Source organism: Lemur catta, chromosome 7 (assembly GCF_020740605.2).
Source record: "Lemur catta isolate mLemCat1 chromosome 7, mLemCat1.pri, whole genome shotgun sequence".
Classification (NCBI taxonomy): domain Eukaryota; kingdom Metazoa; phylum Chordata; class Mammalia; order Primates; family Lemuridae; genus Lemur; species Lemur catta.
Genome location: NC_059134.1, coordinates 78,946,367 through 78,969,303, shown reverse-complemented (window position 1 = coordinate 78,969,303; position 22,937 = coordinate 78,946,367). Strand labels below are relative to the sequence as shown.

Genomic DNA, 22,937 nt, shown 5'->3' with positions numbered 1-22,937 from the left:
GAGTGGTGGAGGAGTAACAGAGCCAACTGTCCCCTCGACCCCCTCCCCCTACTCTGGTTAAAGCAGGAGGCTTTTTATTTATCTTTGCTGCCTAGGATCATTATTAAAAAGGGTTAGCTTATGTGCGTAAGTTTGCTAGGGCTGGAAGTGAAAACATCTGCAAAAGCATGCAATGCCCTAGAACGGAACTCTTCTAATAAAAGATGTATCATTTTAAATGCGCTGAATTTTGATTCTGGTAATTCGTGCACTAGAGTGTCTATTTCGAGGCAGTGGAGGTATCATATGACAGCGCACGTCAAGGCACCGTGGAGCCCTCTCGTGGACTCCCACCCACTTTCCCATTCACCGCGGAGAGGGCTGCCGGCGCTGCCTCTCCCCCCGGCGAGCTAGCATGAAATCTCCCTGCCTCTGCCGAGATCAAATGGAGCTCCTCGCTCAAGGGGTGCGAGTATTACCTCCGCCATGCAATTTCCACTATCAATAATTTAACTTCTTTGCTGCAGAAGAGAGGAGTACATACTGGGCACCAAAGACTCGCCCCCCCAACCCGCCCTTTTTTAAGCGAAGGGGACGCGAAAAAATAATAGAGTCTGGGAGTTTTCGGGCCGAAGTCTTCCCCAGAGCAGCTGCCTTGATGTTTACTTTGACAAGTAGTAACTGAAAAGGTGGGTTTCTTTTCTTTCTCTTTCCGTTTTTCTGTTGGGTCTGCTGGAAAGCGTGTGCCTTCCGTGAGGTCTGTCATTGCCTCGGCTTCCTGGCTGGAACAAGTAACTTGGTGTAACGTTATCTGGGGGCGTTCATTAATAAAAAATGCTGTTATTATCTTGATTGAATTCCTATTAGGCAAACTCCGGAGAGGTCAGTGCGCGAACTCTGTTTAAGCCGGCGTGTTTAAGGCAGCGGAGTAAACCAATAGCCCCATGCTCTGTGCCGTTTCATTGTGTGGTCGCGTTTGCAAGCTCTGTCGTGCGGGAAGGTGCGGAGAGGTGTGTCTGTGGCCCGGGAAACGCACGACCTCTCCCACAGAACTTGGGTGCTGGGATGGGGAGGAGGGGGAGAGTTGCAAGCGAGGGGAGCAAGACCTCGGGGCGTCCGATTCGCACGGGCTCCCACCCGCCCCAGCGCACACTGCCCGGGTTTCCGCAGAGGGTGCGGGACGCGGGGTTCCGCGGGGCTGGGGACTCGACCTGCCCTCGAAGCCGCGGGCGTCCCACCGAGGCGCCCCGGGCGGGCGCGGGGCTCGCGGGGTGACGTCGCGCGGTCCCGGGGGAACGGCAGCAGGGGCCGGGCCCCGTGGGAGAGGGGAGTCTCGGGCGTCCCGTGGGGCCCGGGGGCCGAGCCGGGGCGGGGAAAAGGCGCGGCGTTCACTTTAAGCTGCCGCCCCGAACGGGTATCGGTGGCGCGGGCGAGCCGGGGGAGGGGAGCGGGGGGCGGCGCCGTTTGACCAATCGAAGCTCAACCGACGAGCTAAATAATGTCTGACCCGAGCGCGAGGCGCAGGCTGGAGCTCCGGGTCCCCGCCGCCGCGCCCGGGCGCACCCGCCCGCCTGCTGCCCCGCGCTCCCCGTCGCTCGTCGGGCTCCCGGGCCGGGCCGAGCAGCGGGCCCGGCGCGCCCCTCACCTCCTCCTCGTGGAGCTTTGATGAGACATTTGAATGCAGCTGCCACCGCTGCCGTGGGGCCGGCGGGGAGCAGCACCGCCACGGGGGCCAGGGCTGGGCGCTGGGGCCAGGAGCGGGACAGCGATGTGACTCCGCCGCCGGGGACCCGTGAGCTTCGTGTGGACCCCGAGGTAGGCGAGCGCCGGGCGTGGGGCTGGGCGCGGGGCCGCCCGTCGGCTGGGGAAAGTTGATTGAGGCCCCCCCAGCAAAGTTGTGGGAAGAGGCCGGACTCCTCCTCTCCTCTCCTCCGGGAGAAGGGAGGATTTGGAGTTGCCCCTGGGGCGCTTTCTCCCCGCGTCCCACGCCCCGGAGGGGCAGCCGGCACCCCCGGGGAGAGGGACCCCGGGAAGCCCTTAGGTAGGGGAGAGAAGGCCAAGAGGAAACGCGGAGCTTCGCGATGGGAGCCAAGACGGCGCCCCGGGGATCCCCGAAACCCTCCCCCAGCCAAGGAGGGGTAGCGAGAGATTTAAGGCGCCAGCTGTCGGGGGCCCTGACCCAGGGGAGGGTGTTGGGGCTGGGATCCGAGTCCCCCCCGGGCGCTGGTCGGGCCCCGCGCCCATTTGCCGAGGTGGAGGGGCCCGGGAGCTTGCGTCCTCTGCCCGCATCCCGACCCCGCTGCTCGGGCCCGGCTGCACGTGGTCACCTGCTCCCCTGGAGTTGAGACCAAAGCGGACTTAAAAGTCCACAGCCAGTACAGCTTGGAAAACTTGGAGCATTTCTGCCACGGAGACCTGCAAGGGTCTTGCGAGACCCCGGGGCGGGCCGTACCCGCATCTCTCCCCGTCTGCCGCCCCCGCTCCTGAGCTCTCTCTGGGGACGTAAAAGTTTTGACTTTTGGGGGGTGGGTGGGAGGTCCATGGGGAATTCCTGACTCCGGTTGGTCTCTGGGGATGCAGAGCCAGGAAGCGAGAAATGGGTGAGCTGAGCCTGGAAAGCAATAGCTGAGGGTTGGGGGCTTCATGCCTGATGGGCAAGGACAAGGGGAAATTGCGGACTGGGGACACCCCCAAGGGGAAGAAGCCTTGGGCCTGCGGGGATGAACTGGAGGATGCAGTGTTTGTGTGTTGGGGGTGGAGCGGGGATGAGGGACCGGGGTGGGGAGGAGGGGGGAGGAGGAGGAGGAGGAGGAGAAAGACGAGGAGGAGGGAGCTGGGAGAGCCGTGCTAGGGAAGGTAGAGAGTGCCCTCTGCCGGCCATGCTGCCAAGAGCAGCTGCTGTGGGCGGGAGGCTGGGGGTGGGGGAGTGGTAAGGATGGTTTTACGGGATCCCCTAGGGAGCCGGTAGGAGGGACTTGAATGGTGCTTCTGACTCCAGCTCAGTAGGGCGTGCGACTAGTCGGATTTAGACTCCTCACTCCTCTTTGGCTCCAATGCAAAAAGTTTTCCTTGCGCTGGGGAGCTCTGGTAAGCCCTGGTAAGCCACAGTTGGTGGTTGTGTTAGGGCTTCCTGGATGTTATTTCAGGGTTCTCCAGGTATCTTGCACGTACTCCTCACTGTCAGCAGCAACCAGGCAACATTTTCTGACAAGAATGCAGGCGTGTTCTTGGCCAGAAGCAAAGAAAAGCATATTTCTGAGTGTTTACTGATCTTCCTAGTACAGTTATCTTTAAAGCAAAGTGATATATAATTGGGAACGTTGATTTTTTTTTTTTAGCTGTCTATAAATAAGGTGCTATGCTATTAAACGAGATCCCCAGATTGACTCACCTTCTTGGAAAATATCCTCCCCCTCCTTTATTTTTATCCAAAATCTGTTTTTATATGAGTTTGTTATAAGGTCAAAAGCCATTTTGGCCTTACAATTTGATAAGTACTTTTTACATTTTAATTTATTGTAGTATAATTACGGATTTAATTTGTCTTAGCGTGGGAGCCTTCAGTGCTTTACCTCATGGAACATTATCATTTTTAGGTCGGAGGTTTCTGAGATTATGACATGTAGAACTTCATGCCATTACACATGACAGATCACATGGCATACTGAAATTATACTACAAGTTTTGACGCTGGGAACAGCACCTCTTTAAAACAATCACTAAACTCCTGTTCCCTGATTTTGCAAATGCCTTGCTTTGGACTTCTTTTCTTTTGTAAATTTACCTCTGGGTTAGCAGCAGAGGTAAGAGAAAGGAAAGAAACACTTGTTGAAATGTAACCATAACCTTTACTGGAATTTAAAACATGTTGGTCACCATTACTGGAATTCCAGGGCCATAAAGTCGTTGTCTTTTTTTCCTTCTACTTTATTTTGTAAAATGTGATAAATGCTGGTAAATATAGACCAGTAGTAAGTCTTATGACACGAAAAGCATTATGTATGTAGAACTATTTTAAGTTATTACAAGAACATTTTCTATTTATAAATGATATAAGCAGAAAGAAATAATTTCCAGATAAACAAGACTTACGTACGTGTTTTGAAGCATTAGAACATTGCAGACACACTTAGACATCACATTTTTTTTAAAGCAAAATAACAGTAATTTTTCACATACCTTTGGAGACTTTCATAGCCCATTCAGAGCTGAGTTAGTACCTGGAAATCTTGTTTAAATTAAGGTGATATTTAAAGCCATTTAAGATAGTAGATCAATGTTTGTGTATCCCAGAAAATAAAGCATTTGGGAAATCTGCTTTAGAATATCCTTTCAGTGTGTGTAACTTTTGCTTGCAAACCAAAGGAACCAAGAAAGGGATCATTTGCCTAAAATGCAGTGATCACCTCAAATGATTTATTTATACTATGTGAGTTAATCGCCTTATTCTTACAATGGCCAAAGGTGTGGAAGGGTGGTGCTGGGGTATTTCTGGTTTATTTTGACTCCCCAGGAGGGGGAAATCCTGTAAATAATGCAAATTTCTAAAATCCTGGCTCAAAGTCCTTGGTTTTCTTGTTTACAAGGGGCATCATTAGAATGTAAGCTATCCCCCTCTTCCTGGAATCTTTTAAGAGTCCCAGCTTTTCAGTAGTCAAAATGTGGATGATTGATAATCTCATTTGTTTCTAATATAAATAGCTCTGGTTTGTAGCTCAGCACACATAGTGAGTTCAGCACGCCCACCTAATAGTATAGCAAAGAGCTTGTTTACATTTTTTTTGCATTTATCTTTTAAAACATTCTGTAAATCTATGTGTGTGTGTGAGACACACACAGAGCTCTTATATATGTGAACTGTGACATATAACACAGCCAGCAGCTTTGGATCTCAGTCATAGACTTAATCTTAAGAAAACTGAAGATGTACAGAATGGAAAGGTCATGTACTAGCAGTTTTTAACATTTTAAGATCTAGGAAATTAGTCCCAGAGTGGAGAGAAGAACAATTTCAGACTTCCTGAATGAAAACAGACAACTCTGACTATCTTTTAAGATGAAAGGCACTTCCATTTCAGATGTCCGTAATACTGATTTTATCTTAATGATAAAAACATTAATGTTCAACTTGCATCTCCCTGTGTGGAAGAGTTCAGTTTGTGTGAGGGGGCTGCCTAGTCCAATGCAAGTGAATATATCCCTTTAATAGGGTAATTGCTAACTTGTCTCAACTTGTTTTCAAACAATTGTAGAGCACTCAGTTTCCACTAATTGCAAAATTGCTGCTTAATTGAAGGACTCTCAACCATCTAGTGCAGCCATTCATCCACTGGCAGCTCTGTGATCTCAAGCTGTGAATGCATTTTAGAGAGGAATGGAGGAGAGAATTTTGTGAAATTCTAGGTTTAAAGTGCTGGCTGTTGTTCAATGGAGGAAGAAATCATTTGAACAAGAATCACATTAAGTTGTGTTGTGATAAATTTTCTTTATTAGGATGAATAACATGCACAGATGGGATTCAGAAGTGAATGAGCAAACTTATTGGTTACACTCTGCATCCATTTACTCTGTTTAGTATGGAGCAATGCTAAACAATAAATGATGTTGGCAAATGAAATCCGTATGTCATTTGCATATGGGATTTACCCCTAGAAAACATAGGAAGGCTTTGGTATTATTAAGCTCAGGCATATGTATCCTAAAAGTCCCCTTAAACTTCCACTTAAGATACAGAATTATTTAATCCTAAATAATTTTATACTTAAATGCATCACTGGATTTCTGGAATACTTATACTAAAAAGGCTTAGAACTAAGTCATGGACTCAATTGTTGAACATAGGGAATCATTGATGGCAGATACAGAACAATGGAGCTCTCTAATGTGTTGACATTGAAAAAGTTTTCCTGGGGAGAGGGTGGTAAATGGGTGTGTTTTCCAAGTGGCACAGGAAGGTATTCTCTTTTCTGTAGAAAAACATGAGTATCTGGTCAGATACATATGGAAGCTTTCATTTAAATGTAAGTATTCAAGTTCAGGTACAACTCTGAGACATTTATGCTCTTGGTAGGTAAATCTGACTAAATATACTGGCTGCTAAGAAGTGGCTTATTGCCCTGATATCTCACTTATAGATTGCCTAACATTTGAGGATGGGTTGCATTAGGTAAGTTAGGGAACTGAGTGTGGGACAGGAGAGTGATTAGGGGGAAGCGAAGTAAATTTACAAGCCTCAGTGACAGCCATATAAAGTAAAAGTTTATTTCCAGAGAGTAACGAATGTTATGTAGTTTTCCCCAAAGGTTTACTTGAAAGAACTTTTCATTGGTTGTCATGGTAGTAATGTCCTGATTTTGAAAGCTCCCAGAACTTAGTAGCTCTTAAATGTGCTTTCATCTTTGTTCCTTTGGTCTGACGGAAACTTTTATGACGACCTTCTGTGTTTTTGACATGCCTCTGCATTTTTGGAGAGAGGAGAACAGGCAAAAGACGATTTCTTAATTCTAAGACAATATAACAAGGAAATGTAAAATTATATGATTAAAAAAAATCACTGAACTTCAGATTGGCTTATTAAAATAAAACCTAGAAGGCAGTCTGTCGTTTAATTGCAACTAGTTCATATGAAATTAAGATTTGTATAATGGAAACTCAAAAATAAAAAAAAAAAAGAAAGAAAAGGCACCCGAGCAGTTTCAAGTAATTTAAGCAACTCATCAAAAATTGAAGTAATAGTGCCACCTAGAGAATGAAATCTCCAGCTTTACCAGCCAAATGGCTTATTTCCACATGAACCATTTTTCCAAGGCTACAGTTACTAGGATTTCCTTGCCATCCTATTCAGATTTAGCAGGTGCGGGGGGCAGGGGAGAGTGTGCATATGGAATTGTAGATGAAATTTAAAAACAAGCAGATCCACAACTAGATATATACACAAAGTCCTTTTAGCATTTTAACGTAGTAGCCAAATATAAAATAATCTGCCAGGAATCAAGGGCTGGTCCCCTTTTTAACATTTATTATTTTTAGGGATGTGTACTGAAGTGTTGAGTACAAAAGGTTCTGATCTGATTCATTTGCCACAGGCAATTCATTACACTTTCTGAGATACGGTAACACCAAATAAATTGAGTAGAGAGACCTTTAAGAATGTCTTTGAGCTATGATTCAATTTTAACTTTAGTGATTTAAGAAGGCATAAGAAGAAAATAAAGGGTCATATATGTAGCAGGATTTTAAATGCCAAAAAAAGTAAGGAAAAAAAAAGAAGGGGAAAGAAATTATAATGATTCCCTCAACTTTAGAATAAAGATATATATCTGAGCCAGCACCAAAAAAATAGTAAATGAACCAGGAACCAATAATTGCAAATTGGCTTAAAATTCTTGGATGCTAAAGACTATATTTAGTTCATTTTTACATGTTCCCATAATAGCATCTAGAATAATGCTGATGGCAAAGGAGGCTTTCAACAACTTTGATAAATGTTGCTGAATGAACAAATAGACTGATTAATAGTTGCTTCAGATTCTCACTAGTGATGTAGACAGTGAAGAAACTTTATAGAAAAATAATTATTTGTTTTGCTGACAAGGCAGAAATTGAAGGAAATAAGTTTACACACTGTGTGGGGGATGGGCATGCTTGTTGCTTGTTGACTCAGGCTGTGCAAAGGCAATATATGTAACCTAAACATTTGTACCCCATAATATTCTGAAATTTAAAAAAATAAGAAAAAAATTTTAAAACAGGAAATACCTATTATAAAAGTCATTTAGTTGGCTTAGTTCTAAAATTTCTTATGTGTAATTTGATTCACTCATGAAATTATGTTTGAAATATATATGAAAAGTTCATATATATATATATGAAATGTTAAAGTTCATTTAGACAGCGACTGTAAACTTGTGGATTTTCTTTTAAATGTCTTGAAATTTTTGGATGCCAGTGGAGATGCCAGTTACTGTGCTTCGGGGAATGAAATATAGTATATCTTAAAGTTGTGCCCATTTTGATAAGCAGAGAAAATATAGCATGGTAACCAAAGAAAGTCATTATATTGCCTGTGCTTTTTGTCATCCGTAGAAGCAATCAGGGGCAGAAAACTTTCTTTTTCAGAAAAAAAATGTCTAAAAAAAAAGGATATGTGTGTGTGTGTGTGTGTGTGTGTAAATATATTTTTCAGAAGAAAATGTCTTAAAGAAAGGTGTGGTGGGGGGATGAAGAGAGAAGGAAGCTCATTGAATAAAATTTTTGTCACATGGAATTTAGTCTAATCAGTCTTGATTTTGGAGCTGCTACCATCAGCAGTTCCATTTTCTGATGTCTTCTTTCTGCTTTCATGTGCCTTTGGAAACTGAAACTATGCCCAAATTGAAACAAGTTTCTCTATCTTTTCACATGTTCACTTATTTCGTGAATGTGTTTTTAAACACAGACAAATTTCTTTTACATCATGTAGAATCTAAAGGTCGAGAAATTTGCAATCATGTTGCTGGAACGAGATGCCTGGCGGAGTCCCAGGCCACATTCCTAGGCCAAACTCTCCAAGGTATTCTCTCTTACGCAACAGTGGGAACGTACACCCAGCACTGACATGTTGGCTGATAATGTGTCTGAAGGCGCAGACGATACGCTTATCATATTGAAACGTAAAGCCAGCAGATATTACAGACATTCTGTTGAATGATAGAATCTGGATCATTTACATTTACTTACATGCAAATTACTGTGATTAAGTTCAAAAAATCAATTGCATACACACAGGATAGAATAGGAAGGGAGGTGGGATGGGTGTTTTAAATTAACTACAGGTTCAATGTGAGCCAGTGGTGTGACTAGGGGCTGTTGACAATATGACTGAAATTCTGGGCTGTGCCGTTAGAAACATAATACTCAAAGTCAAAAGCTAATAACTCTCTGTCAAATAGACTGTGTCTAAAATATTATCTGTGGTTCAAGAACTGAAATAGGTTGTTTTAGGTACATCACTGATAAATTTGTGTGCACTCAGATCTTTGTGACCAGATGCATAGGGAAGTTGAAAGCATTGCATGTGAGGAATCATTAAGGGAACTTGAAATGGCTGGCGTGGGGACAAGAAAACTTAGGCTGGAATGGCAAATGGGTTTTGTTTCCCTTAGCAACTCTAATCTCATGGTAGTAGCTACCTGGAATGCTGGGTTGGGAAGAATTCCGAAACTGTCCAGGCTCAATGAAAAAGGATATTCTGATTGTTAATGCCTGCTGTGGCTGGGGGATCACAGTGGCAGCATGCAGGATGTATTTTCAACATCCTTATTTTGAGGACAATCTTTAAAAATTTGAAGAACTATCATATAGAAGAAGGAGTAGGTGTATTTTCTGTTGCCTCAGAGAGCAGATCTAGGACCAATGATGTAAAATTAGGTACTATGATGGCTAGAAGAACTTTCAGTTCAATTTAATTTATACTCTGATAAAGAAAAAAGAGGCTTCTTTGGAATCTGGTCAGTTTCTTATTGTAAATGTTTAAGCGGAGGCTGAAACCCTTTTAGAAATGACGCTAAAGTGGGAGGTTGGAATTAGATATTCTCTGAAGTACCTTTATCTTCTTTATTTTCTAATATACTGATCATAAGTGTGCTCCTTATTCTTAGTTCCCAAACAATCCACATGAAGACAATCATATATGTCTGTCTTTGAATTCTTGATGTGTTTTGTATCATGAACTCAGTATCAGAAATTCTTTCCATTTCTTTGCAAAGTGCTATACTTTACTTTTTCCTTACTTATATATGGATTCTCAAAAGTAGTTATTTTTCCTTTGGGTCAGGCAGAACAGAATGTCTGAAAACGAGAGTCCTTATCAGATTCAGATGCCCAAATTGCTTAAGAAATTAACTTTTAACATTAGATTTGTTGTAGAGAGTTCAGCAGCTGAACTAAGAAAACTTCCTATCCCCTTCACTTTCTGGGGAGTACAAAATCTTCAGATATTAGTTTTCCAAAGAGCTTTTCTTTTTAAATGTAAACTCTCAAAGAAATTGACTCCTTCCCCAACTCCATCAGGCTTCAACATGCATAGAGTTACTTTTTTATATATAACTTATTTTACCCTTCTGGAGAACAGTTGGAGATTAACCAACATGGAGATGTCACATAATGCAAGTTTAGACCATAAGATAAGCAGCCCACTCCAAGGATCAATGAATATTTATTCTTTATGATCTTTCAAACTGCTTTCAAGTATTAATACTGTCGGTCAGCAAAACAGTTTACTATTCCCCATCTCTTTAGGATATCACATATTTTATAATTTATATATATTTTCTTCCATGTCAAAGCATTTTTTTTAAAAAAAGTAAAAGTGTTATCTGCAGGGAATGATTCTTTCACTCATTAATTCAACAAGCATTAATTGGGCACTGGGCTAGTTGGGTTTCCTTTCCCCTACATTGATCCTATCCTCCTTCAGGTGTACTTGAGAAGGAACTCCATTGACTCTCCCACAGAAGGCTCTTATTACCTATGCATATATTCCCTCCCAAAGAGGCCTGTTCTAAAAAAAAAAAAAAAAAAAAAAGTCTTGAGCAAATTCTCTTGAGTTATTTCAGAACTTCTTGCCCATACTGTATTTTCATTTATTGACTGTAACATTTTGAAAGAACTTATTTCTCTTTTAGAGGTTGAACTTTTTTTATCCTCTGATTTTCAGGTATCATTTTGTGTTCAAATTAAGACAACAAAAATGCTTGTTAGACAATATCTTAAGCCATTTTGCTATTTAAGAGTATTTCATGAGGAACTATGTGCAGCGATGCCTCTACAACAGAAGCCACAATAGAAAAGAAATTTCTGGACCAAAGATGTTGTTTACTTCCACTGACTTTATGATGGATTTGTTTTTTCTTACATGGATGGGTCTCCTAGTATTCAGGAATGTGTCTTTAATTTGACAGTATTTATAAATTCTGTGTGTTCCTCTCCTTAAAAGACTTAAATTGTGGGAATGTTTCCATTTACTAGAAGCTGGTTTCATGATTATGCTGAATGAGGAAAAAGACGAAAAATCAGTTTAGCGAATACTATTTTGCCTTCAAATATTAGTTAATAACATGTTTAACTTAGTAATTTAGTAATGGCATCTCTTGAGTTTGCTAGAAACACATTCACTCGTTAGGTCTCCCATCACTGTGAAGTCAACCGGTGATTTTGCTCAAGTATGTAGTGTAAGAATCCACAGGTGGTATTCATGGATCCTGTAAATATGCTAATATGACTGGAGCACAATTTAGCATCATCAGCTCATAAATGTTTAACCTCTTGATATACAGCAAGGAAGCAAACATTTGCATAGTTCTTTTGTGAATTGCAAAAAAAATAAAATAAAATAAATCACAGGATGAGGAAATGGGACTAGGTTCCACTTTCCTTCTAATACCAAAACTACAGCCAAGTGCCTAGCCTTCTCTCTCACACCTGAGCAGGGCAATCGTGCAAATGACAGTCTTGCTGCCCATTTCTGTGACCATTCACTTGCACTCGCACTGAGAGCAGTGTTCACCTGCTTGTTGAGAACATTCACAAATGATAACCTGATAAAGTAGATATTGCTTTAAAAATATGAATTTTTTTGCATTGCATAATTTTTAGAAATAATCATGTATAATGATTGAGAAGCACTACAGGATGACCTCATCTTAAATGTTTTTATCATTAATGAAATTTATTTTAAAATGCTTTTCCTAAAATACCAGATTATCTAGTGGTTTTCACATCTCTAACAATGACTTTCTGAAACGTGGTAGCATCTATTGTTCCAGAGCCTGTAATTGCTCTTCAGAGTCAGTCTCATATAAAAACCTAGGAGAACCTCACCACAGCTGTTCCAAGCAACATGAGGAGTTACAAAAACTTGCCTTTGTGTAGTGCCCCAGTTAGGCATTGGAATAAGAACCAAAATTCACCTGGTTTGTTGTCACTAAAATTCCTATCTGATTTTACTGGCCAAAGTTATGTAGACAAGATTGCATCCTTTGATAATAATCTTGTCCAAATAAGTAGTAGTCCATACACTAACAAATACACTCACATGTCTCATTTCATTGGATACTACAAATAACGCCCCCTAAAAGACTGGGCAGATATTATTTGTATATAACAGAGGGGGAAACTGAAACTCAGAGAAGCTAAATAATGATCAAAAATGCACAGCTATAGAACCAGAGCAAGGATTATAGCCCAGTGACTTTACTTAACCCAGTTCTCTTACAACCACCCAGGTTGTCTATAGCCATGACCTACAGTATTCAAGTAAGAAACCATATTTCACTCTTGATGCATTTATTTATTTATTTTTATTTCAGCCTATTATGGAGGTACAAATGTTTAGGCTGCCTAGATTGCCTTTGCCCCACCTGAGTCAGAGCTTCAAGTATGTCCATCCCCCAGAGGGTGCACACTGTACCCCTTAGGTGTGAATATACCCATCCCCTCCTCCCCCTCTCACCTGCCCGACACCTGATGAATGTTACTACTATATGTGCACTTAAGTGTTGGTCAGTTAAGTCAGTTAATACCAATTTGATGGTACATAGGGTGCTTGTTTTTCCATTCTTGTGATACTTCACTTAGTAGAATAATGTGAGGGTCTAGAGCAGACACGCAAGCTGATATTGTCACCCTGGCCTAGTGTTTACTTTTCTTTCTACAGCAGAGTCTGATACCCTTCTGTTTGTCAAGGAAAAATATAGTAATGGGAAGATAAAAAAATGTTTATTCTAAGAAGTTTTTGAAATTTTTTTTAAGGGAAAACTCTTGAAAACAGGGAAATTGAATATATGATTTTGATGTATTGTTCCTTGAGCTTCTTAGTTATAATTTTGCTTAAAGCTGATGACCTCAGTAAGTGAGCTATTGGAGATACTAATAAAATAGAACAGAATATAGACAGGGATTCTCAAACATGGTGATCAGGCTGGGCGCAGTGGCTCAGGCCTTTAATCCTAGTACTTTGGGAGGACAAGGTGGGAGGATTGCTTGAGGTCAGGAGTTCAAGAACAGCCTGAACAAGAACAAGACACCATCTCTTCAAAAAACAGAAAAATTAGCTGGGCATGGTGGTGCTTGCCTGTAGTCTGAGCTACTCAGGCTGAGGCAGGAGGATCACTTGAGCCCAGGAGTTTGAGGTTGCAGTAAGCTAAGATGATGCCACTATATGCTAGTCTAGGTGACAGAGCAAGACTCTGCCTCAAAACAAACACAAACAAGCAACAACAACAACAAAACCATGGTGATCATCAGAATTATTTCTGAAACTTTTAAAAACTATAGATATGAAGTCCTAATGTCTGAGATTTGTAGATTTTGGATAGGGCCCCTGGGCCTATGTTATATTCAGAAACTTCCACAGGTGGTTCAGATGTACAGGAAAGTTTGGGAATTCCTGAATTAGAAACCAAATAAACTGAATATCCTGTGCTTTAGAGAGACTTATAATTTACTTCATTGTCCAAACACTTGGATTAGAGCATGGTTAGAAGGGATTTGCAGCCTTGTAAATAATCAAAAATTCAGAGGCTTTGAGATGGGAGGCCTGCGGAAGATTTTCTTCTGACTTAAAAGAAATTTTCTAATAAGAAACTTCCACATGAGAGCAAAAAACCTGGGACAATATTCCTGAGCCCCAGGATTGAGTTTGATCCCAGGCCTAACACTTACTAGATCTTTGATCTTGGGCAAGTTACTTAAATTCTCTGAACCTTGACCTCTTAACAGAGTATTGGTAGGGATTAAATGTGTTAATACATATGAAGTGCTTGGAACAGTGCTTGACATAGTAAATGCTTAATGAATTTCAACCACTGTTTTTATTAGGAGTACTTTCCAGCTCCCAAAAAACCCCACTTTTTTAATGACTTGCCATCAAGACAATACAAAGCTTCATCAGCATGCTTCGTAACTAAATTTGAGCGTCACTTAGTAGCAAGATTGACAAAACTCAAACTCTGATGTAATTCTCTGAGACTAATTTGTTTATTCATCACTTTTTCTGCTCTTTTTATCCATTGAAATCCTATTCATTCTTCGAGACCCAGCTGGAATTCTACTTCCTCTAGAAAGGCTCCTGTCCCTAATAAACCTGTCCTATCCAGAGCTCCTGGGTCATCTATGGTCTGTACCTCACAACTTAGTAATTAATTATATAAGCAATTGTACAACCATTAAATCATTATTGTGTGTCTTTGTGTCAGATCCTATGCTAGGAGTTGCAGGTACAATGTTTTAGTCTAGAAAGATGTCCTAGAGTGTCCTGCTTAGGATAGTTTCTTGACTTGAAAGAAGGATTTCCTAAATACAAATTTCAGGAGGCAGCCCATGTCTGGTACCTGCATTCCTGGGTCTGAAGATCAAGTTTGATTTTAGGCCCACTACTTGCTAGCTCTTTGATCTTGGGTAAATTACTTAAATTCTCTATGTCCAGAACAATGTTGAGGGAATTCCTTTCCCCCCATCCTGTATTTCCACAAAGGTACTTTCTAAAAAGGAACACTATCAAAAGAATATTCTAGACCCTTGTCCCCATTTCTTGCTCCTTTCTGTGAAAAGACAAGAATCTGGCATCTTCTGGACTGTATAGCATGTGAACCAAAGCAGTGGACCACTGCACTGAAATTGAGGCTGACCCTGTATTTTGATTCCCATTGGCAATTTGTTTCTATTCTATTTTCAATTCAAAATCCCAAGGGGAGGAGGAATATGATTACCAGAAATATGTAATGGTAGGAAGTTGAACAAATGGTTAATTTTTTCAAAGTTGCTTGAGATATGGTCCTTATCCCGAAGAACTAAGTTTGCTTTTTGTCTCACACATATTTTGGTATTAACTCTACAATTAGATTGTAAACCCTTTTGAAAGAAAAAAATGTCTTCTACATTGTCTTAGTCCCCATAGCACATAGCTGACTGTTGGGCATATAGAAGGTGGCCCTGTAGGTACTTGCTAAGTGATTCAACATGTCTTTCCCACATGGAAAAGAAGTATTTCAGCATTGTTGTTATCAGCAAGGAAAGCATTTTGAATGGAAAATCAGTTCTAGCTAAGTATCTATAAATGAGTTATGGTTTCCAATGTATGTGCCCCAGAAGCTCACCAACATTGAACTCTTCATGGGTTTTTGTCTTGCTTTTATAGGTTGTACATGCCAAGAGGATGGCAAATCAGATATTATACTCCTTTGCTCTACATTGAGCAATACCTGGGCCAGAAGTCGCCTCTCCTCTTTATTCCCTCTTATGGTAATGCCCTTTGTGCACATGTCAGTTACAGCATGTACTGTATTATTGGTTTAAGTGTCTAGCCCGTGCCCCATACCCTCTCTAACAGTGATGTCCCCAAAGACATAGATTCTGTCTCATTCATTTTGGTGTCTCCATTGCCTGTGCTCAGAGAATGTCTGTTAAATGAACCAATTGTTAAAAAGTAAATTTTAGAAAGAGGCTAAATCACAGTCATCCTAAGCTACAAGTCTAATGACTTGAAATCTGATAGCCGGGTATGGTGGCTCATGCCTGTAGTCCCAGCTACGCGGGAGGCTGAGGCAGTAGGATCCCTTAAGCCCGGGAGTTTGAGGTTGCTGTGAACGAGGCTGATGCCACGGCACTCACTCTAGCCCGGGCAACAAAGTGAGACTCTGTCTCAAAAAAAAAAAAAAAAGAAAAGAAATCTGAAAGAAAGGCTTTCACAGATAACCTAGACACAGAAATTTAGGTGACCTTTGTAGCTCTGAAAGGAGAAGAGGCAAAAATGAAGCTTAAAAAACATTTGTGGGGGTGTTTTTTTTTCATAGAATAAACATAGTCTACAGTTGAGTTCTCTTCACATGAGGGAATGACAGAAACACAGCTGGTTCTGACCTTCAGCTTCAACTGACCAACTAGAACTCTGCTGATGAAGGAGGAAAGATATAAATCTCTGCCCCAACATACACTTTGGAAGTAGCCACTCATTGTCCCTGTGTTCACGTAAACATTTTCTTAAGAATTGTTTTGATCTTGTGAACCTCTAATTAAATGATTAACCATGTAAAACTGACCATTTAGGGTAATACTGAAACACCTCTCTTGAGGGCTATTGATAGCTGGGAGTGTGCCCTCCTCCATGAGTCTCTGCTTTTCTTGTCATACTTGAAAATCAGTGATGATTTAAACTTGGGATAATCACTTAACAAATCCATTAAGAATTACCAAACTAATATTCCCATTTTACTTAAAGCAACCTTATAAATGATTTTCCCAAAGCAAAGTACAACTAAATTTGGAAGGTTATTAATTAACCTTTGCTGAATGAATAATGAATAATTAACTAAAACGTAACACATTTTTAATTCTTAATCAGAGGCAGTTTAAGCTTTTTGTGCAAGAGGAGGCCCTGACTTGAAATAACCTAGGATAGTAAACCTCCTAGGGCAATTTTTGCAGTGAAACATGGTCTGCTATGAAACATGAAGCTGGAGCTGAGAGGACATTATATTTGGCCCAAAGTGGCCTCAGAGCTTCTCAACCTGGGGCCTAAAGTCAAGATGCCTCATTTCATTAAGAGGTGGTCCCTGAGTGTACACCAGTTAGACTACTTAGACCCCACTGGAACCAGGCACCCTGCACAAACCCCTTGCCTAGTCAAAATAGGAGTACTTTACTTGCTTTTTCTGAGTTCGAAATAACTGCTTTCCTAACCCAGTGTCTGGATAGCAGCACCAAGTTGCAGCACCTTCTCTGAACTTGCCCATGTGGTTATTTCTAGCCTTTTGGAATGTTTCACTTCAGGAAGGTAAGGAAAGCAGCCCTCGAATTTTCATGATGAGTTAAACATTGTGGTTGAACCTTGACCATCCATTTAATGGGAGATCTGTTTTCCAGATGACTGTACATATGGAGATGACAAGTTTGTTGTTTTATTTTTTGCCGTTTCACGGAGTGGTTTTTCATTTCAGTCTCTAAATGTGGGGCAAAAGGTCCTCTAGGGAGCATTTTCAGAAGTGTTTGAAGTTTGCATTTGATTTTGGAGGTAAGGTGGAGGCCTACCTGTGTGTGACAGACACATATCTCCAACAGCTACGCTCATCACCAGGAATGAGGGCCATCCTTTTGAGTTATTCATTCAACATTGATCTCACATTCATGTTCAAGTCTGTATCCTTATAGTTTGCTCCCAGCTACGTCTCCCTGATTTCCCTAGTAGTCTTTACAGAATTTGCAGTATGTTCAGTTGCAGATGACCACATATTAACCACATCTTCCACTTTGCATCAGCCTGCTCTTGTTTTTTGGTTTATATTTAGATTTTATTTTTTGGAAGTTTCCTCTTCTCTCCACTTTCTCAGTATCTCAGGTACTGTGTCCCATTCTCCTCCTGTGTTTGCCCATGGCCACCCTTCAGGCTTGTGTTGTGTTTTATAAAAGTTGTTTGTAGAATTGCCCTTTACAGTTTACAAAGTCCTTTTCCATCTATTGACAATCCCTGGTGTGAAGCTGAGCATCAGGCAGGGTGGGTATACTTACCCTCATTGTATCACAGAAGTGAGGCAGCATGTTCACCCATGAATATGTCTAATTTGTTGGTAAAACGTGGTCAAATATCAGCCATTTCATAGGGTCAACTTAATAGAAGGTTAGGCAGGAGCAAAACTCAGGTCTACAGCCTACAGACCCAAGGACTGTCATCCATACCCACTTGCCCCACCTTGAACTAGTTTTTTCCAGGGAAGTGTCCCCCAAACTGAGATGGCAACCACCAGACTTCTTAATTGTCATCAACACCAGGACACACACAAGCAAAGGAAACCTCTGGAATATCTGTTGCATCAGAGCATTGTGGGAGATGGTTTGGTGCCAAAAGTAAAGCCACTAGGCTAAACATTTTTACTTAAATTGATAAGTACTTGGTACTTAAATTTTTTATTTAATTTTTTGACAGTTAATTTGTAGTATTCAAAAATCAAAATAGTATTAAAAAGAAGCTGAGGGGTCTTGCTCTACTTGTGCCTCACTCACCTGTTTCTCCCAACACACACCATCAATGGATGATCATTTGTATTACTTTCTGGTGAATCCTTTATAGTGTGTTTTATGTAAATACAGGTAAATGTGAATATGTGTTATTATTTTCTCCCATTTTTTAGATTAGATTTTTTTTACAGGAGTCTTGGTCTGTTGCCTGGGCTAGAGTGCCATGGCATCAGCCTACCTCACAGTAACCTCAAACTCCTGGGCTCAAGCAATCCTTCTGCCTCAGCCTCCCATGCAGCTGGGACTACAGGCATGTGCCACCATGCCTGGCTGATTTTTTCTATTTTTAGTAGAGACAGGGTCTCACTCTTGGTCAGGCTGGTCTCGAACTCCTGAGCTCAAGCAATCCTCCCACCTCAGCCTACCAGAATGCTAGGATTATAGGCATGAGCCACAGTGCCTGGCAATTTTCCCCTATTTTTAAAACAAAAGATAGCATGCCGTATATACATTGTTTTGTACCTTGTTTTTATCACTTACCAATACATTCCAGAGAGCTTTCCATTTTAGTATATGGGGAAATATTATTCTTTACAGTTGCATGGATTGCAAGTATATGCTATAGTTTATCTACTTTTCTGTAGCTGGACAGTGAGCTATTTTTAGTATTTTTGCTATTATATACCTTGTTGCAATTAATAGCCTTGTATATACATTATTTTGTACATGTGTACATTTATTCCCAGAAGTGGAATTGCTGGGTCAGCAGGAAAATTCATTTATATTTTGACAGGTATTGCCTAATTGTCCTGCAAAGGAATTGGACTGTTTTTACATCCACCATTAGTGTATGAGAATACCTATTTCTCCATAGCTTCGCCAAACAGAGTGTGTGAGATGAGATGAGAAATGGGAGGCAAACTTCTAAATGAAGACTCAGTCTTTTGCCTTGTCTCTAGTTTGCAGTGGGAATACTACACAGTTCCAAGAGCTGGTGCAGGCGTCAGTTCCAATGGAAATAATCCCTCACCACAGCCATGGGCTTGTGCCAGTTCTAGTGACACACATGGAAGGGACCCATGTTGCCACTTGCAGAATTTCCTGTCACAGAAAGTTGAGGATGCATTCATTATGCACCTAACTAGCAACGCTGGATCTAAAGAGCACAACAGTGTTTTGTTAGAACAGGAAGAGAATTTTCAGTGCCCTCTTCTCAACATTTTTCCAGGAGCGGAGTTCAAGAGATGTATCTTAAATCACAGAGGAAGTCTTGCTAAGCTTGGAACTTTAATAACCAAGGGATACATTTTTGAGGAATGATTTTGTACTTCCCCCAAGATTTGTAATTAACAAGTACTTTATAAGATAAATTAAGACTGCCAAAATGTGGTATGAACATTGAACTGTGATGTGATATTGTTGATTTCTTCCTTAAAGTTGCCAGGCAGTTTCCTGCATTAGACAAATAGGGAATCATATAAAAACACCATGATTTATGGCATAGATAACATCTCCACATTTTACAAGGTATACATTCCAGGTCATCCTCATATAACTCTTTACCATTCTCTTTAGAAAGATTGATTCTCAGTCTTACCTTTCTCTGAGGACAGAAAAAAATCCCCTTCAGGTCTACTGCATAGAAAAGTGTGATAAATGGAGCCAGGCAAAGTGATTATTCCATCCAAATGGACATTCTTTTTGTTTGTTTGTTTATTTGTTTGTTTTTCATAGAATTGTTGACGGGACCACTTTTTAGGGGAAAGCCACTCCTTTTCCCCTTCACAGAACAGTTGAACTTGGATAGTTGCATTGATGACTGTATGTGGTCTACACAGGAGATCTTTCTGGGGCATATGGATGGATAGCCAAAGGCTAGTTGACACACCAATGACAAATACACATTTTCTTTTGCAAATAATGCCAGTGAAGGCTTCCATAACAGGCATTTCCAGTTTTGTTCTCAGGCTCCTTGCAGTTGCTTCTCTAAAAGTCTGCTCTCTTCCAAGGGTTGATTAGGGCCAGGAGTAAGGTGTTGTCTTTTGTACCTTCTGCATCTAACCCACCGGGCACGTTCAGGATGTCAGCCCAGGTATATGTTTTGCATCAACTCAGTGTGGCTATGGGGTCCAATTGCCTTTGTCATTTGTGCCCAGGGTCTCCAGGTACCACTTTGGTGGGAAAGAACCCATTCCATGCCCCTCATTCCTTTGGCTGTTTTGACTCTTTTACTCTTGTTGGCACAATCTGTGAGCGTCTGACCGCTCTCTCCATGCTGGACCATCTGTTCTGCTGTCTTTGTGGTCTTAACCAGTTGTCTGAATTATTCCTTGAGAATAAATTTGAGATTGTCTTGCTATATCTTTCTTTTCACTCACACCTCAGGCCCTCAGCTATATCCCTGAAGAACAGGACACATGGATGGGTTGCAAGTAGGGTGATATAGGGTATCAGACCACAAGACTTTGAGGGGTTTGAGTGCCAAAAAGAAAGATTTTAGGTCACAATTATTTTTTAAAAAAGCAATTGACATTTGGGCCTCGATTGAAAACTCTTACTCAAGTAGAGTTGACAGAGGAGTATTTGGTAGTTGTGGTTACTGGTCTGAAAAACATGTGGTTCTATTCCAACACCTGAAGAGATCATCTCAGGGAAAAATGTTCTGACATCTCAAACATATTACCTTCGTGCATAGTTTGTTGGTACCTTGCGGAAATAATTCAGTATTTGGAAAAGGGTAGTAATGAAGAAACATTAGGGTTATATTAACCTCTGTGGAATTAGTATGTAAAGAAACAGCTTATCAGAAATGACCATATGGTACTTTGCTTAAATAAATAAGAAACTGGTGCATAGGGTCTGCAAGATATCTCTGCCAAGTAGACCTCTTTCAAAATAGAAAACACCCTGTGCATACCTGACCCAGTATGGAGAGAGCCACTGCAAGCCAGCCTGGCTTCCTCTTCCATCTCTACCACATACCTGGTATATGGTCTTTGGCAATTTACTGAATCTCTCTGAGCCTCAGTTTCCTCAGCTGTAAACTATGGATGATCAAATTATCTACTTCATAGTTAATAAATGTTAACTAGTTTTTTTTTTTTGAGTTTGCTCTGTCTCCCAGGCTAGCATACAGTAGGGTCATCATAGCTCACTGCAACCTCAAATTCCCAGGCTCAAGCGATCCTCCTGCCTCAGCCTCCTGAGTAGCTGGGAGCTATAGGTGTATGTCACCACGCCCAGCTAATGTTTCTATTTTTTGTAGAGATGGGGTCTTGCTCTTGCTCATGCTGGTCTCAAACTCCTGGCTCAAGCAATCTTCTCACCTTGACCTTCCAGAGTACTAGAATTACAGACATGAGCCACCACATCTGACCAGCTATTAGGTTGGTGCGTAAGTAATTGCGGTTTTGGATCATGACTTTTAAATCATCATAACTAGGCTCAAAAAAATTTTGTCAATCAAAATAGGAACCATTACAATCAACACATTTTTGCCAATGAGAAATAAGTTTGTTTATTCTTATAGCATAAAAATTGGGGATTCCACAAACTCTTGGAAAGCATTTTCTGCATCCTGCTGGTTGTGAAAGCATTTTCCCTGCAAAAAGTTGTCAAGATGCTTGAAGAAGTGGTAGTTGGTTGGCGAGAGGTGAATATGATGGAGGAGGATAAACTTCGTAGCCCAGTTTGTTCAACTTTTGTATCATTGGTTGTGCAACATGCAGTCAGGTGTTGTCGCGGAGAAGAATTGGGCCCTTTCTGTTGACCAATGCCAGCTGCAGGCATTACAGTTTCCAGTGCATCTCATCGATTTGCTGAGCATACTTCTCAGATGTAATGGTTTCACAGGGATTCAGAAAGCTGTAGTGGATCAGACTGGCAGCAGACCACCAATCAGTGACCATGACCTTTTTTTGGTGCAAGTTTGGCTTTGGGAAGTGCTTTGGAGCTGCTTCTCATTCCAACCACTGAGCTGGTCATTGTTGGCTGTTTTATAAAATCCACTTTTTATTGCATATCACAATCCGATTGAGAAATGGTTTGTTGCATACAAGAAGAGAAGATGACACTTCAAAATGACAATTTTTTTGATGTTTGGTCAGCTCATAAGGCACCCACTCACCAAGCTTTTTCACCTTTCCAATTTGCTTCAAATGCCAAATAACCGTAGAATGATCAACGTTGAGTTCTTTGGCAGCTTCTCATGTAGGTGTAAGCGGATCAGCTTCTATGATTGCTCCCAATTGGTCGTTGTCAACTTCCGATGGCTGGCCACTGCATTCCTCATCTTCAAGGCTCTAGTCTCCTTTGCAAAACTTCTTGAACCACCACTGCACTGTATGTTCATTAGCAGTTCCTGGGCCAAATGCATTGTTGATGTTGCAAGTTGTCTCTGCTGCTGTATGACTCATTTTTAACTCAAATATGAAAATCTCTTGAATTTGCTTTTTGTCTAACATCATTGCCATAGTCTAAAATAAACATAAAATAAACAGAAAATAATAAGTCATTAGCAAAACAACATAAAGCGAGAAATGCACATTAAAATGATGTATAACATGACCACATTTATTTAAGAATATATTCCAGTATCATAAAACAAATTTCAGCAATGCTAAAACCTCGATTACTTTTGCACCAACCTAATATTATTTGTTAAATCATGTTTAATTCAAAGAGAAGCTTGATATTATTTATCATTATACAGCTGCCCAGAGCATCTTCCAAAGATCTCACCCATCTACCACCAACAACAACAAATACAGTACTATATTTATTTATAGATACTGTATAAAAATGCAGTCCCCGTCCTGTGCTTAGATTAAATATATTGGTATTTGAGTTTGCATGTCATCTGTAGGAATCAATGTTTAGTGAAAACGGGTGGAGACAAACAGATGTTCTCCCAGTCCTGTTATTCATGAAACCACAGAAGTGAAGGTTTCCGTATAGGTATATTCTGATGA

The 22,937-nt window shown here is 41.1% G+C and overlaps 1 protein-coding gene and 1 long non-coding RNA gene across 2 annotated transcripts in view; one reads left to right on the top strand and one right to left on the bottom strand.

Annotated features, from left to right (window-relative positions):
* The first annotated feature begins 1,477 nt into the window (after positions 1 to 1,477).
* Positions 1,478 to 22,937, top strand: part of BDNF (brain derived neurotrophic factor) — a 36,278-nt gene continuing 14,818 nt past the window's right edge. The window contains 3 exon segments of the mRNA XM_045557705.1: positions 1,478 to 1,507; positions 1,509 to 1,651; positions 1,653 to 1,794. Of these exon segments, the coding sequence (XP_045413661.1) occupies positions 1,478 to 1,507; positions 1,509 to 1,651; positions 1,653 to 1,794 (315 nt within the window).
* Positions 22,306 to 22,937, bottom strand: part of LOC123642543 — a 132,463-nt gene continuing 131,831 nt past the window's right edge. The window contains exon 4 of the long non-coding RNA XR_006736478.1: positions 22,306 to 22,442. This is a non-coding gene — a long non-coding RNA (uncharacterized LOC123642543). The remainder of the gene's footprint in view (positions 22,443 to 22,937) is intronic.